Source organism: Dermacentor variabilis, chromosome 5, assembly GCF_050947875.1.
Source record: "Dermacentor variabilis isolate Ectoservices chromosome 5, ASM5094787v1, whole genome shotgun sequence".
In the NCBI taxonomy this organism is placed as follows: domain Eukaryota; kingdom Metazoa; phylum Arthropoda; class Arachnida; order Ixodida; family Ixodidae; genus Dermacentor; species Dermacentor variabilis.
In genome coordinates, this window is record NC_134572.1 from 42,364,255 (window position 1) to 42,380,525 (window position 16,271).

At 47.1% G+C, this 16,271-nt stretch overlaps 1 protein-coding gene across 1 annotated transcript; it reads left to right on the forward strand.

Moving 5' to 3' along the window:
* The first annotated feature begins 279 nt into the window (after positions 1–279).
* Positions 280–15,424, forward strand: LOC142583506 (ornithine decarboxylase-like). The gene is made up of 9 exons (XM_075693994.1): positions 280–342; positions 1,219–1,315; positions 1,771–1,847; positions 2,764–2,930; positions 3,802–3,936; positions 10,700–10,865; positions 12,064–12,217; positions 12,959–13,062; positions 14,965–15,424. The coding sequence occupies exons 1-9, from the start codon at positions 280–282 to the stop codon at positions 15,265–15,267; spliced, it is 1,266 nt and encodes a 421-aa protein (XP_075550109.1). The 3' UTR covers positions 15,268–15,424.
* Positions 15,425–16,271: the final 847 nt, after the last annotated feature.

Consider the following 16,271-nt stretch of genomic DNA (forward strand, 5'->3'; position numbering starts at 1 on the left):
AAGATAACCGACGGTCTTTAAGGGCTATGAACAGGATTCCAAGAGAAGGGAAGCGTAGCAGGGATCGGCAGAAAGTTAGATGGGTGGATGAGATTAAGATGTTTGCAGGGACAACATGGCCACAATTAGCACAAGATCGGGATAGTTGGAGAAGTGTGGGAGAGGCCTTTGCCCTGCAGTGGGCGTAGCCATGATGATGATGATGAATATTGCTCGACCGTGCTTGTTTCTAGCCCCCTCGTGACGGACAAGCGTTTGACTGGCGCCTAACGGAGCGACATGTCCTTCGTTCACGTGGGAGGCACTTTCCGAGAAGTTGCCATGAAGGTGGTGCAAGAACAAGTATGTCCGTCTTCGTGAGCGTGCGCTTCAATTACCCCAGTAGCGGGCTTACGGATTGCCTTGCTTTATTTGGAAGAGATTAAATAGTTGGCGCGCTTCACATATCTCCCGTCATTCGCCATAAACAACAGAGCGTTGACGCGACCTCCGTTACAGAACAAGAGTGTTTCCTCCATCATAATAGTTCATGTATAACGTTATATAAGCCTTCAAATAATTCTCGATAACTGTTTTCAGGCCTGGAGAGCGCAAACGCAGCAGCTAAACTAGTGAAAACGGGAAAGGTTCTTGGGGCCTGTTCAGCTTGAGCATAACTAATAACTTTTCTTATGGGTGAACCCGCTTGCTATCTCTTGTCTTTTCAGTGCAAAGCAGAATTACTAACACGTGAGATAAGCCGTTCAGCAAGCAGCAAGGAGGAGTTCTCTTAATTTATATATACAGGAAGGGTTAGTGACGAGGTGGGTGCTGAGATTATATGAGATGAAAATGACTCATTTCAGCTTCCCACACAACCAACAGCACTAATGGAACGGTGTAGCCTGGTGACAAAGAACAAGACTTCACTAGAGATGAAGTTCGGGCTAGTTGGTTAATAATGATCGCCAAATACCAGCGCGTAAAACACAGGGGGCAAGAACACCGCTGTGTATGTCTCTTTACGTTCGTCTTTTTTTTTTTTTTTTTTACGCGCTGGTACTTCACGATCAGGAATCGGACGTAGACTGAGTTCACGCAAACATTGCATGCATATAGTAGAGGTATGGCGAAGCCAGCACGTTTGCAAGGATCTAGATGGCGCATACTCGTAGTTATTGTTTGTATGATCATTAATTTAGGCACGTATACGGTAAACCTCGTTCTTCCTCCTTGCAGGAAGAAGACAACGCCTTTTATGTGTGTGACCTGCGGGAGCTGAAGGACAGAGTGCGCCTCTGGCGGCAGGAGCTACCGCGGGTGGTTCCACATTTCGGTGATATATTGTTGCAGAAATTTCCAGGCCTAACAGTTTTCATAAACACGAAGGACTCCAGAGACTAAGCTGGCAAGCGTTGACTCCGAAACAACAGCAAGAATATATATTGAACTCCCTCTGCAAATACATTTAAGGTTTTCCTACTTGGTTTATATAATCGATAACACTTCCCCGTTTATCCGACGTTAGACGGGATCAAATGGCGACGACAAGGGGTAAACAAAACGTTGATTTAGCGGAGCACACTAGCACTGTGCCCTCATATGCATGTACACGTGCGTTTAATAGTGCACAAAAATGCATTGGCGCCTTTCTTCGTTATATTTTTCTTGGTGCAGACGATAAAAGTGTTCATTTTCGCATAAAGCACAAAACGATAATAGTAATAAAAGTGCACAAATTCTCACTTGTGAAGAAAAGTAATGTTAAAGACGCGATAATTTTTTTTTCAGCCATAAAGGCTTGCACAGATCCCGTCGTCCTGCAAACTCTAGCATGCGAAGAAGTGAACTTCGACTGTTCAAATAAGGTAAGAGGAGAGCCGGACAACTAAAGTCGTACTTCGAGGCTACCCACCGCGGCGCCTTAGTGGCTGTTGCGCTGCGCTGCTAAGCACGAGGTCGCGGGATCGAATCCCGACCGTGGCGGCCGCATTTCCATGGGGGCGAAAACGCATGCGTGCCGTGCATTAAGTGCGCGTTAAAGAAAGCCAGGTGGTCGAAGCTAATCAAGTCATAGTTCTTGCACGTAAAACCTCAGTATTTAATTTCTTTTGGGGGCGAAATGCGAAAACACCCGTGTACTTAGATTTAGGTGCACGTTAAAGAACCCCAGGTGGTCGAAATTTCCGGAGTCCCCCACTACGGCGTGCCTCATAATCAGAAAGTGGTTTTGGCACGTAAAACCCCATAATTTAATCTAATCTAATTTCTTTTCATTTTTTCCCTCTCAGGCTGCTTGAGTCATGCGGTAACAATCGTTAATGGCGATGTAATACGGAAGCGTCACTGAAGCGACAGTGCAGCTTCATTAATGTCAACGATAACAAAATTTGATATTGCGCTTGCGCGCACTCACACAAACGTATTGCACAGGTATGTAAGGTACGCACGCAGCAATTACACCATAGCCTACATTACCTTTTTATGAACTGCGCACATGCGTTAAGCGGTCTTGTTGGTGGATTCCAGAATCGGGCGTGAACAATACAAAGGGTGAAACGAATTATGCTTAGACAAACATAATTGGTTTCTCCAATCTTATGATATGCTCTGCTCGTGTACATTCCCGTTATCTTATAATCTACGCGAATGTATAGATAACTAGACTACAGCAGTAGCCTGCACATATTAAACACAGTCTTCTGGTATGAACTATTGTCGCATGGAAATCGAGGCTTGTTATTTTTGCGGAAAACTAATGTTATCTCTCTCTCTCTTCGACAGTGGGAAATCGAGCTGCTTGTCAGCGCTGGTATTGACGTCACTCGGATTCTTTACGCCAACCCCGCCAAGCAGACATCCCATCTCGAGTTTGCCAAAAACGTTGGAGTCACTTTGATGACCTTCGACTGCGCTGAAGAACTGGAGAAGATTTCAGACAGGAAGGCCAGGTTATATAGAGGAATCTTGTTAAATGCAAGAAAAAGAAAAAAGGAACATTTTAACTCGGAAGTTAGCCTGAGATGACAGGTGGTACACGAGTCGAAAGCGGAAGCCTGTCTTTAAGGAGTCAAAATAAAAGGACTAATCCTTTCTTTTGGTGTTAGGATGGTTAGGAGTGCTTTCTTTTGGCATTCTACGTTCAAGCTGCACTTCTTCATCAGCCTCACGTTACCGCTTGTTTTAAGGTGCTCGGCACTGACCGATTCGAAGAAGATCAAGAGCCGACCAAATTTTACATGAGCTAGATATTTATCATTGTTCTTAAATTTGAAAACTACAATAACAAATGAAAAACGGGAACTTTCATACCTCGATATTATATAAGGAAGAAAAATTTATGATCAAATTACTTGAAGTGTATCTGATGAATGGTTCTAATTGGAAAAAAAAAAGTTCTGTTTCTGTAGGACGAGTAGAACTCACCACTGTATTTTAAATAGATCTTTTGAAAAACTCTGTTAGCTGAAGAAACAGTCTCGCATAAACCGTAAATGCATGCATCGATATTTATGTGCCTTAGGAACATTATAAAGTGTAATTTACCAAAGTACGGCTTTTATATTACTGCGGTTTACAACATTGTTGCTCCATTTTTCGAGTGTCTTGCGATGTTTTAGTATCGTTATAAATCGCCTACTCTGGTGATAGCGCAATTTTTGTTTTTGTGTTATTGCAAACGAATTTATTGGTTAGATTCAACAGTTGCCTAAAACAGACAATCCCTTTTGGCAGTATCGCCGAGACGGAATTTGACAAGCCCAACCTAAAGTGATGGCTTCGGACACTCGTATTCATTAGCACCTCTAAACATCTTTATAGGCTCCTGCTAAGGATCAGAATTCAAGGAGGCGCAATCGAATCCAAGATGGCCTCAAAGTTTGGATGTTCGCTAGAAGAAGCCGCATCTCTGCTACGCACTGCTATAACTTTGGGAAAGTCTGTGATTGGCGTTGCGTGAGTCAAATGTTGGCATAATTCGTAATTCGTGTTCCTTGTTCCTTCTTGTGCTTGTCTATGTCCGGTTATAACCGTTTTTCCCGCCACATTGGGTCACTGGGTATGTTCGAATAGATAAGTGTCGCTTTTCAAAGACAAAAAAGAACCTTTTAAATTAAGCTTATCCGGTGCTGTGCAGAATCAAAACCGCGCCGTATATATTCAGACACGCGCCATGCGTGGACTTCGAGGCGGCGGCGCTAGATGGCGCTGTGAGTCCAGCGACATGCGCGAGAGAGGAGCCCGGTTGCATTCACGCCTCGAGCATGAAGCGTTTCGGTGGAGGCAATACGGTGTGTCGCTGTACTGATTTAATGCTAATCATATTAACGTCAACGATCATCGTGGTATATGAGTTGTGCCGGAATCTTTTTTTTTCTTACTTTCATTACGCTATTAGGATTCTTTGCGTTAGGTAGCGTCTTGTTAGAGCTGAAGTAATGCTCTCTCTAAAAGACTTGATATAGAAATGTAACAATTTCAAATTTTAATGCGATAGCATTCTTTGCCTACCCCCCCCCCCGTTCGGCCTGTCTCGCTGGCTGTAATGATGATTTCGCAAAAAGAAAAGATTTTTAAAATTTAGTACCCTTCGAGGATCGAACCCAAGCCTGCGGCATGGTAAGCGAGCAAATATGACAGTACAGTGAGCAGTACATACGAAGAAATTAACATCATACAAAGCAACACCCTCCGTTGTACTAAACACTAGGAAGGAGCTAAACTCTCAACAATTTGCTTTAAAGTTAGCTGTTAAAAGTCGATACAGGGCGCGCCTCAGCAGACATCGAACCGGGAAACGCAGCCTTACTTAATCGCATCACTTGGTCGTTGCCTCGTTGCCGCAGCCGTCTTCGCTGCGTATACTTCCGTGCAACTTTGAGCCAGCATCGTGCAAGTGAGGCATTTCTCGCTTGTGTGTCGCTCTTGATGAACGACGGACTCCGCCGAAACTTCGAAATCAGATCTCCTTGCTTTTTCATGTGCTCCTGCACTTCATTCAATTTATTAAACGTCGGAATCTCCGTCGTCGTCGTCGCGAATCTCCTATGGCTAGCGAAATGACAGAGATTAAGCAATTGGTAATTAGTCAGAGTGCTTCGGCCAGCGCGTCGACGCCGACCGCCACAGAAGCACCAGTTCCGACCAGCGACTCGGCCGGGGCCGCCAAGCGTAGGGCAGTTTCCGGTAAGGAAGATTCAGATTCGCAAACTAATGAGATCAAATGCATGCTGGTCACGCTCACTAAGAGCGTGCAACAGTTACAGCAAGGCTTAGCACAGGTGCAAGTCGCCCTAAAAGACCCGAAGAGAGGCCTAGGCGCGCTGTGCGATCGCATGGACGCCCTCGAGCGTCTGGTGATCCCAAGTAATAGATCCAGAACTCCGACGCAGGTTGTTGTTCCGATTCGAACGCGTCGGGGACTATAATCAGGGCTACGAGCACATCGGCGCGCCAGGGGGGGGGGGTGGAGTTGGAGGGGGGCACTTCTTACGTGCACCTTTGCTTACAGCAGGTAGCACAGAAAATTTGTCTAATCGTGGATAGTTCCAAAGAGGAGTTCAGAATTTGGCAATGGAACTGCAGGGGGTACTCCAACAAGAGGGCTCCGTTGCAGCAGTATTTTAGATCGCTAGCTAACAAACCACAGGTAATAGCATTACAGGAAACCCTCGTCTCTGCCGCATCCCTCCCTGGTTATCGGGCCGTCTCCGTGCAGCCCAGAGGTCGGGGAGTATGCATGTTAGTTGACAGGAGGCTCACACACTTGTCTCATTATCTGAAGCTGGCGAGTTTCAAGGTCGCATACGCCATGGCGGAGGTTCTGCTCAACACGAGACAACGCAACCAGCGGAGAAACAGCGTGTTTATAGTCAGCATCTACAGCAATCCTAGGATTCGCGACAGCAGTTCAAAGCGATACTCAAGAATTCCGTCGACCTGGCCGGCACCCATCCCGTGGTCGTCGTCGGGGATTTCAACGCACCGTACGGAGTGTGGGGGTACGTCTGCGACACGAACAAGGGCCGGCGTCTGTGGCAGAACGCCAACGAAATGGACCTCACGCTCATCACGGACAAGGCGCTCCCCACCCGAATCGACAACTCGGTGAGCCGGGACACCACCCCCGATCTGGCGTTCGTGAAGAACGTCGAGGGAGCCGAATGGAGTAACACCGCAATGGATTTTGGTAGCGACCGTCACGTGCTCGAGACCCGCTTCGACGTCACCCGAAGTAAATCCAGAGAGTTCACCGTCACGGACTGGGACCTTTTTCTCCAGCTCCGCGGCAACGACAGCGCACCCGTCCCCATAAACCTGGAAGATTGGTGCGAGCGAATTGAGAGTGACGCCGAGTCATCCACTAAGAAGATCGTCAGCGACCTGGAGATAGAGAAGATGGACAGCAGGCTAGCCCATCTGATCGAGGCCAAGCAGGCGCTGCTTCTCCGATGGAAGGAACAAAGGTTTAACCGAAGATTGAGGGAAAATATCCCCTCGCTTAACAATACCATCGAAGATCACTGTCGGACCCTCGGCAAGCAGCAATGGGACGGAGTCTGTGACTCGATCGACGGGCAGATGCGTAACAGCAAGTCCTGGGGCATGCTAAAATATCTCCTCAACGAGGGCAGCACCAGATCCAGTCAGAGACACACGCTCGAAAGCCCTGCACCAAGCCACCACATCCTGTTCCCAGGACGAGCTGGTTGCCAAGCTCATGGAAAAGTACCTTCCCGTAAAGGACTGAGACGAGGAAGACTGGTTTCCCGACCACCTAAGTGCAGCCCGTCCGGAGTTGGGCGAATACTTCACAATGAGGGAAATTAGACAAGCCATTTTTCGCTCTCAACGGCAAGAGTGCGCCAGGTGCCGACAGAATCACCAAAAAGATGCTGCGGAACCTTGACGACCGTTCTATCGGATACCTCACCGAGAGGATCAACGAGACGTAGCAAAACGGCAGCGTCCCTGAGTAATGGAAGACCGCCAACGTCGTCCTGATCCCCAAACCCAGCAAGGCTCCGAACGTGGAGAACCTCCGACCCATCTCTCTCACCTCCTGCATCGGAAGAGTGGTGGAGCACGTCATCCTCAACAGACTAAACAGATATCTCGAGGAGAATAACCTCTATACTCGCGACATGATTGGTTACCGTGCCGGCCTCTTGTCGCAGGAAGCCATGAAGATGATCAAACATCAAATCATCGACGGCAGTACCAGGGACACCAGGGCCCTGCTCGGACTCGACCACGAGAAAGCGTTTGACAACGTTCTCCAAAAATACATTCTGGCCTCCGTCGCACACCTCGAGCTGGGCCCCAGACTATATAACTACGTCCGTTCGTTCCTGACGGGGAGGAAAGTGAAGCTGCGGATTGGCGACTTTGTCTCCGACGAGGTGCTCCTGGGCCCACGGGGCACGCCACAAGGCTCGGTCATTTCGCCTGCTCTCTTCAACATCTGCATGGTCGGCCTCTCAAGGAATCTGGCCCAAGTTGAAGGTATCAAACACACCATCGACGCCGACGACATCACGATCTGGTGCACCGGCGATAGCGAAGGGCAAGTGGAAAGCTCCATACAAGAGGCGCTAGACGTCACGGAGCAGTACCTGCTACCCACCGGACTCAGATGCCCCCCGACCAAATCTGAGCTTCTGCTTTATAGAAAAGAAAAAGGCGGTAGACCCAAGGGCTGGAAACCGGTCTCGGAAAATGACATTCACCTGCTCATTCGGAGTGGTGACCCGATACCCAGGGTCGAAACCATCGGAGTCCTGGGTATGTTCATCGAATCAGGTGGCGGCAACGGCACTGCGTTGCGCAAGATCATTGCGAAGACCGACAATGCTTTTCGCCTCGTGCGAAGGGTCGCGAACAGACATCGTGGCCTCAAGGAGGACAACCTGCTTCGGCTCATCACCGCCTTTGTGCTGTGTCACTTCACCTACACGGTGGTCATGCACAACTGGCTCAGAGCCGAGCGGGAAAAGCTTAATGCCCTCATTAGAAAATTCGTCAAGAGAGCCATCGGGCTGCCCGTCAGAACGCATGCCGAGGACCTCCTTCGGCTCGGCATACACAACACCATGGAGGAGATAGCCGAGGCTCAGGAACGGGCCTAGCTAACTCGGCTGTCCACCACGCGGGCCGGCAGGCGTATCCTCGAGAAGATCGAACTCGCACCCACCAAGAACTTGGCTGAAAACACCCAAATCGTCAGAGAAATAGGGGAGAAGATCGTGGTCGCCCCTTTGCCCCGCAACGTTCATCCCGTTCACAACGGAGGTCGTCGCAAGGCAAGAGCATGAAATATACTGAAGCAAATAAACAAGGACAAGTTCGAAGAAAGCTTCGTGAATGAAACTCCATACCGAGACGGCAAGGCTTTTGCGGCTTCCGTCATGGACTCGCTGGGCAAAGTCATCAACTGTGCTTCCGTCCGGACGACGAACCCCGAGGTGGCCTAGCAAGTGGTCATTGCACTCGCCATGCAAGACGGTCGGAGAGAAAGGGTTGTTGGATCTGGAAGACAATACCAATTGCTGTCCCCCAGATTTTGGACCTTGCCGTTGGGTTCGGGAGTTTGTCGAGGTTGAGGAGGACGTTGAGATGAAAACTGGAGGTTTATTTATATTATTTACAGTGAGAGTACAAAGAAATTAACAGTCATAAAAGTCATTACGGGCCGGCAGCAACTCGGACGCTACGGCCCGTGGCAAGAAGCTCGAAAGAGATGAATCAAGGAATGCTCTAGGAATGCTCTCGGTCTCTGTCTTTTAAGCCCTTCGGTTTCTCGAAATGACGTCACGTTCGGCCAATAGGAGAGCCCGCTCAGGTGACGCCATTTTCGGCCAATCGGCGAGCCCGCTCAGGTGTCATTTTCGGCCAATGGTAGGCGCCCGTGCGATTGCGTCACACCCGGCGCACAGGGTCGCTTCTTGGGCCCCAATTGTCCTAGCGCTTACTTCACTCTGCGGTATTGCCTCGCTGGCTGGCAAGCTCTGTCACAATAGGCGGAAGGGGGCGACGTTTCAGTGCTACAAAGCAGCTTTCCTCGGGCCCTGCGTTACCTGGAACAGTGCCAGGCTCCCGCTACACTTTCGGGAAGAGTCAAGCAGTGAATAGCTCCACCTGCGGCGCACGAGGTGGGCGACGCCAACTCGTTTGCACGTGCCGCACCTCGGGAAAGGAGTAGATGTGCATCTGCGCTCCTTAATTAGCTGTGGCGCGATTCGATGTGGTCTGGTGAACTCGAAGGAGGCTCAGGAAAAGGTCCCGTATCTAACAAGGTGTATAGCGATTCGAAAGTGGCCGTCAGGGCATTCCAGAAAGGCCAGGTAGCTTGGCAGGTAATTCAAATTCTGAAAGGCGCCAAACACGTCGCCACCTCCATATACTCTATCCTTCGGTTCCCTGCCCATGTCGGGGCGATTGAGGGGGTTCCTCTGAACCTCAACGAGTCTGCCCACGAGTCTGTGCGTGGCTTTACCGACCGCGCTGCCCTCGGATCGGGCGACTCTCTTCCCGGACACAGCGACGCTCCTATCACGGACAATGAACTTACTAAATTCTTTTACTTAGAGGAAACGGTTTTCCCGCCGCCTCACTCCAAGCTAAGCAGGCCGCAGAAGATCACGCTCAGACTCTTGCAAACGAACCCCTACCCAAATCCGGCGTCCCTTAATAGCACATATCCCGAGATTTATCCGAATTGTTCTTACGTAGCCTGTGGTGCGGTTGCTACTTTGCCTCATATGCTCTGAGAGTGCGGGTCGCTGGGCCCGAAGTTCATCGAGGAAGAGTGGGACGCGCTCCCGCGAAGTCCTGTCTTTGAGGACCAAATGCTGGCCGTCCAGCGCGCCCGCGATAGGGCCGGCAGGCTAGATCTGTCAGTCCCGTCGTGGGATTAGCCGGATGAGCATTTTATCGCGTTTTGCTGGACCCAATAAAAGTTTATTCACTCACTCATTAAACACCGTATGAGAAGAAATACTTCCTTCACACACACACACACACACACACACACACACACACACACACACATATATATATATATATATATATATATACATATATATATATATATATATATATATATATATATATATATATATATATATATATATATATATAGAGAGAGAGAGAGAGAGAGAGAGAGAGAGAGAGATCGGTACCTGAAAAGGCAACAGTCTCTCCTTTATACGCAAATCAATTTAAAAAAAAGGTGTTTGTTTTTATTACAGCCAAACGGTGCGAAGTGTGTGAATGCTGTACCCAACCAAGCTGCCACACGACGGCGTCTTAGAGGTCAAGTCTATATGTAGAACCAATGGCGTGAAATGGGATGGCGTCAAGCAAGGCGTACGAATAAGACATATTTTGGGGAACATTTTCTCTTAGCTTCTTGCATAAAACTGGAAAAACACCAAGCCGAGCTTGTTTGTAAAACGAAGACGATAAATATTTACAACCAGCCAGTCAATAAATTACTTAGACGCAGTGTCTGTTTTCGTTATGGGCTCACTAGAACTTCGAAGAGACTATGGAACCTGTTCCCATGTTTCCAACCTTGCGTTATTGTGCAGAGTACAGGCAGGACCACTGCCTATACATTCTTCCTATCTTCTTCCTATATTCTGCCTGTATTCTGCTTATATATTAATTGAATATGGCCTCAATTACTTTCGTTACAATGCAAAATTCTATTTTCCAGGTTTCATGTTGGCGCCATTCATTACAGTCCTGAAGCTTTTACACTCGCTATCGCTCAAGCTCGAGAAGTCTTCGACATTGCTAACGAGTTAGGAATGGAGATGAGCGTGCTTGATATCGGCGGAGGATTCCCGGGTGGCATCCGAAAACGAGATTCCTTTGCGAAGGTAAAGAATTGACACTAAACAAAGCACGTGCATTTTCCGCACTGTGTCCACAGCGTAGTTACGCCAATATTTGATATCGGGAGATATCTGCCCGCAAACCTGAATATAAATGCATTGGTCTTCTCTTCTTACTGTTCTATTAAAAATTATTTCTTATGCACTGGTACAACAGTATGTGAAACACTAATATACTGGAGAGATTATGCTGGGAGATATTATGTTGACATGTATTGGAGCATCGAAATAACTGTTAATTTTATTGGTTAAAATGTTAATCAGCAACTATCGCCATGTGCCTGATGCCTACCTTCATGAATAAGGCGGCGCCAGAAAATAATCTCTTTACATCTAATTTTATCTTTGCAAAAAAAACATACTTTCGCCAAAACGTATTGCATAAATTATCACGCATCTTTCTTTAAAGAATTATAAATATAGAAAACTACAGACATACCGCATACGATGTGGCAACATACTGGATTTTATATTAGGCACGCACTGTTCATATGTTCAATATGAGAGTTGTGGGGCACGTGCTCTTTTTTTTCTCTTCTTCTTCTTCTAACAAGGTGGGAGCACTGATTCCGCTAATATAATAATTTTTGCTAAACGCAAAAATCTTTTCTTAGTCAACAGCTGCATTAGTTTGCACGAAATATGCAGATACTTTTTTTTATTTTAGAAGAAAAACGTCCAATTGCAGTTGTTCGTGTGCGATTCTTCAAGCCACCAGAAGTTGTGGAAGCAGTGGAAGCAGTCTTTAACATAGACTAGTTTAGCAGATTGTTTGAATTGAACACTGCAGTCAGCGTAGATCCGTGAACAAAATCGCACAAACGCATGTCTTCTGCAAAAAAAGTTAACCTATGACGAATGTGCTAACTTTTGAATGCTTTGAGTGACGGTAATACTTATCCGGGTCACTGGCTATGTGGAGTCAGGCCGCAGAGAGGGAGCCGCCACGGCCACGACTTACGATGAAGATGGCCCCGGGGAGCGGCAAGTGGCTCATATGACCCCTCAGGCCGGGCTCGCTAGCATGTCCTATTAGCGTTCAAATGTGCACGCGGCTTTCTTCTTTATTTGGCAGCGCTGTAAATGGTTGTCACATACGCTTTCATGAAAACCACAACTACAGCAAAGTTTCAACGGTTAGTGGGCATTTGCCTTTCAAAACGCGTGCAATTTCACTGCCCAGGTATGCCAGGCCGTGAGATATGCTCTAGACCTGCACTTTCCAGAATCCAGCGGCGTAAGCGTCATAGCCGAGCCCGGTCAGTACATGGTGACGGCGCCTTACACTATGGCAGCGAAGGTGATCGCCAAGCGGGCCCGGCAAACCAGCATCGGCGGTGCGTTTTTCACGCATTCCTTGCGTACATGTGCAGAGGTAACGGGTTCGATTTCCGGTTGTGGCAGCGGCTATATTCTAATGGATTGGAATGCAAGAACTTTGGTGTACTTCCCTGCACGTTCAATAAGCCGAAAGGATAAAAATTATCCTGGATACCTCAAATATTGGTGCCTCTAATAGGCCATGTGTTATGTTGCATTGGTGTGTTATCCCCATCGAATCAATCAATCAATCAATCAATCAATCAATCAATCAATCAAATTCACTTCTCTTTTGGTCTGCTGGGCTGGTCAACCACGAGCAGCTTTTTTTCTCCACTTTCCCTGTGCAATACTGTATTTTGTTTGTGGAAATAAACCATACCATTCCTTACCATTATCTTGCTGTACAAATAGAGTATAATGATATTCTTGCAATAGCTTAAATTTTCGCGCGATATCAGAGCTGACTTCTGTGCATGGTTCTTGAAATTGAAGGAACTTTCACAGCAAGTGTGAGACACGGAGCAATCAACAGTGGTCTAGCAAGGTGCACGCCTTGTTCGGCCAATACATAAAGGCTTCATTTCTAGGTGCCCTAACGTTATTACTTCCATGCGCCTGCTATACAGAAAGGTGACGGACATAAGTGTAATGATAACTATCTCTAAGTAATATCGCACTTATTGGCATCGCTAGCCTATATAAGGCTGAGTGTATGAGACATTACTTGTGCAAAATCTTTTTTTCCTTTCCCATAGGTGCTCTTTCTTATCACCACGATGTCTACTTGAACGCAAGTAAAGAGAATTGCGTACCACGAGAAATGTACACCTTCTTGGACATCAGTTACCAGCCGCTCAATGTAAGAGAGAGTAATATCAACTTTATTTCAGAAACTGGTCTTTCTCTGAACTGTCGTCTATGGTCAAACGTCGCGTGGTGCTTTGTGGTTGGAAAATTTCATGGATGTGCTGAAAGTGCCGCGCGAGGAATCACCAGAATATGGGAGAGAGGTGTACCTAGGAGAGTTGTTCAGCTCATCTACAGATGGGCAATGCATGGGGGCAGAAGGAAGTAATTGCTTTTTAGTATGGGGAACCGCAGCACTTACTAACATCCAGAAGTTGAATTTAGTGCAAAAGAGAGCGCTTCGCAACAATGTTAGAGTTTCTTGGTTTCAGCATACTGAGATTTTTTTTTCAGCATTTCGTGCGGCGCCAGTTATGAAATGGTTAGAAGGCATTCTGATCAAGCGCTACGAAGCCAACGTTATGCAAAATATATGATTTATTCTAGAACTGTCAAAATTAAAGCAATTAAAGCGGAAATAAGCGTCCTCAATGTACGCGCTTGTCCTGCTTGGCTAATTTCCATGACGCGAACTAATTATGGTCGCCAGATGTTTCGTTATGATCTTTCATATCTGTTAAACAGTACGTCGTCATAAATGTATAGCGAGTTACTATGTACATATGGAAAGTTGATTGGATTGTGTCTGCATACATATTTATTTTATTGTTGTCGTTGTTCTTGCCGTAATACTGCCCGCATATTTCTATGACTACGAAGGGAAACACCTCTCGTAGGTGGACACCGTCTTTCATCAAGCCTTTTGCCATGTTTCTAGTCGGTTCCCACCTCACATCAGCCTAACGTCGATGTTAAATAAGTCGATTCTTATTCTGGATCAAGGAAACATGGCGAGGATTTAGTGCGATGAGAGAGAGAGAGAGAAAACAAGGGGAGGGAACGCAGAGAGGTGAACCAGACGAGCGTCCGTTTTGCTATGCTCTAGACTGGAGGTAAACAAATGGGGAATAGAAAGAAAGAAAAGAGGGAGTGAGCGCCGACTGCACGTGAGAGGATGCACAGGAGCACTATAAGCGGTCTCTTAGACCTGTGCACTTAAAGTACTCTACTAGTGCACGAACCGCTTTTAGTGGCAGTGAAGGATGCGGCGACGGTCCCAGTATCTTTGACTAAAAGAACGACCTTTCCAGTAAGTGTAAAGTATGGCTGGGTAGCCACCGTACACTTGGTAGCGCAGGTGGTTGTGCCGGCGCTCAATATTATAAGCAATGTCGTGGCACCGTTGGCCAGTGCCAGTGCTTGTAGTACGTCAAGTAGGGAAGCATCGTGGCAGTTTAATGCACGACAAGACGCGGGAAGAGTTCGCGTAAGCTCTCACATGTGTCGAAGTCTGGACCGACGATATTTTCCGTGCTCTGCGCGACAAGTCCACGGGCAAATAAACATCGTGCCATGCATGTGAGATCCTCGGCACTTGTATCTCTCGAGCCAGGTGTGGAGCGAACTCGTTTCACTGCATCCCCTGGTGTTACGGTATCTACTAGAGGATGATATGTATTGCAGGGTGTGTTCGCACGTGGGATGAAAGCGTCGCTTGAATGTGGGGAGGTAAAGCGTTGTATAGCTGCGTGGACCAGCAAGCATCCAGGATGCACTGTGACGCATTACATGGCGTTGCGAAAATGCATTACGCTGAAGTAGTAATCTTGGAAGAAAAAAGCCAACATCAGTGTAAGAAAAGGCGATACGCAGCGCGTAATCCGTATACGTGGTAGAGGTATCCGTCGCTAGATTACTACTTCAACGTAACGCATCTTCAAAACTTTCGTGTCAAAACAATGTGTTCGGATCAATATCTCTTCACTCAGCAGTGCAACAGTAACAAAATTAGTAGCAGGAGGAGGAAGAGCAGTACTCGTGCGTGTTCATTTTACGAGCGCACACATCCATGCAGCCGCCTCACTACCGTGCCCGCAAACACTTGACCACGTTGTGGGGCGCCACGTGTCACCCTTTGGACATGCTTGAGGACTGCGTGCCATTCTTCGAGGTTTCCGTGGGCGAGTGGCTGGCGATCGACAACGTGGGTGCCTACGGAATGGTCAAGGCGAACGGCTTCAATGGCACCGGCTTCCCACCGGTTCACTACATAACCCATGCGGAGGACGCACCGCGTGTCGCCCATTTTCTAGAAGCCTCTCCGCTCACACCCGGCTACAGTCAGCCCCTGCAGGCCATGAAAAAAAAGCAGCTCTAGGGGAATAACCCCAGCGTTACTGAGTCGCGCATCCTGAGAGATAAGCGGTGGAGGCAGCACATTCCCACGTTAATTCTCTTCGATGCCACCAACGAAATTGCGTTTTCGTCTCAGATAAATTTCTGTAGCATCCAAACACGGAATAAGAACTCCTAATCGTCGGCGCTTACTTATTATCGTATGAACCTGCGAACTTAGGTAGTTAATTTAATTTTACAAGGTCTTTGTAAGACATTATGAAGTTGTAGGTGTCCTGGTTCCCATTCAGACACTGTATCCCAAATGACCAATGTATTAAAGAGAAAGGTTGCCCTCCCATCAAATAGTCCGCTTCATCTTCTGGTGCAAAAGAGCCTCTGATTCAGGCGCATATTTTTTCTGGCTTTTCTTTATATAGTGGACTTGGGTACGAACGTGAGTACGAATATATATATATATATATATATATATATATATATATATATATATATATATATATATATATATATATATATATATATATATATATATATATATATATATATATATATATATATATATATATATATATATATCGCTTGTTTATGTGTGCTTTTATGAAGAGTGCTTTCGATCTGGATCACGCCTACTCACACCAGTAGGCACGCACGCACTTCTGTATTCACGTCAACTCACCCTCACTTACTCACGCTGACACTGAGGCTCACCGCTCATAACCTTACTCACGCTCATAAACCTATTCACCTTCTCCGCCGGTGCCATACTTACGGAACTTTCCAGTAACGTCCACAGTTTGGTCTCGAGCTTATCAAATGTTCTAGAAGCCATAGGGACGAAAGCTGCGTAAGCACTGATGCTGTTTTCAGCCTCTGTAATCAGTGCTGACGTCCAGCTCCCCATACTCATCCTCGACTGCACTCACCCACGCTCACGCTCGCACACACTCACATTCACTGGCGCTCACTCGCATTCACACTCACGTTCGTGTTCACGTATTCTCACACTCACCACTTCTCACCCACGTT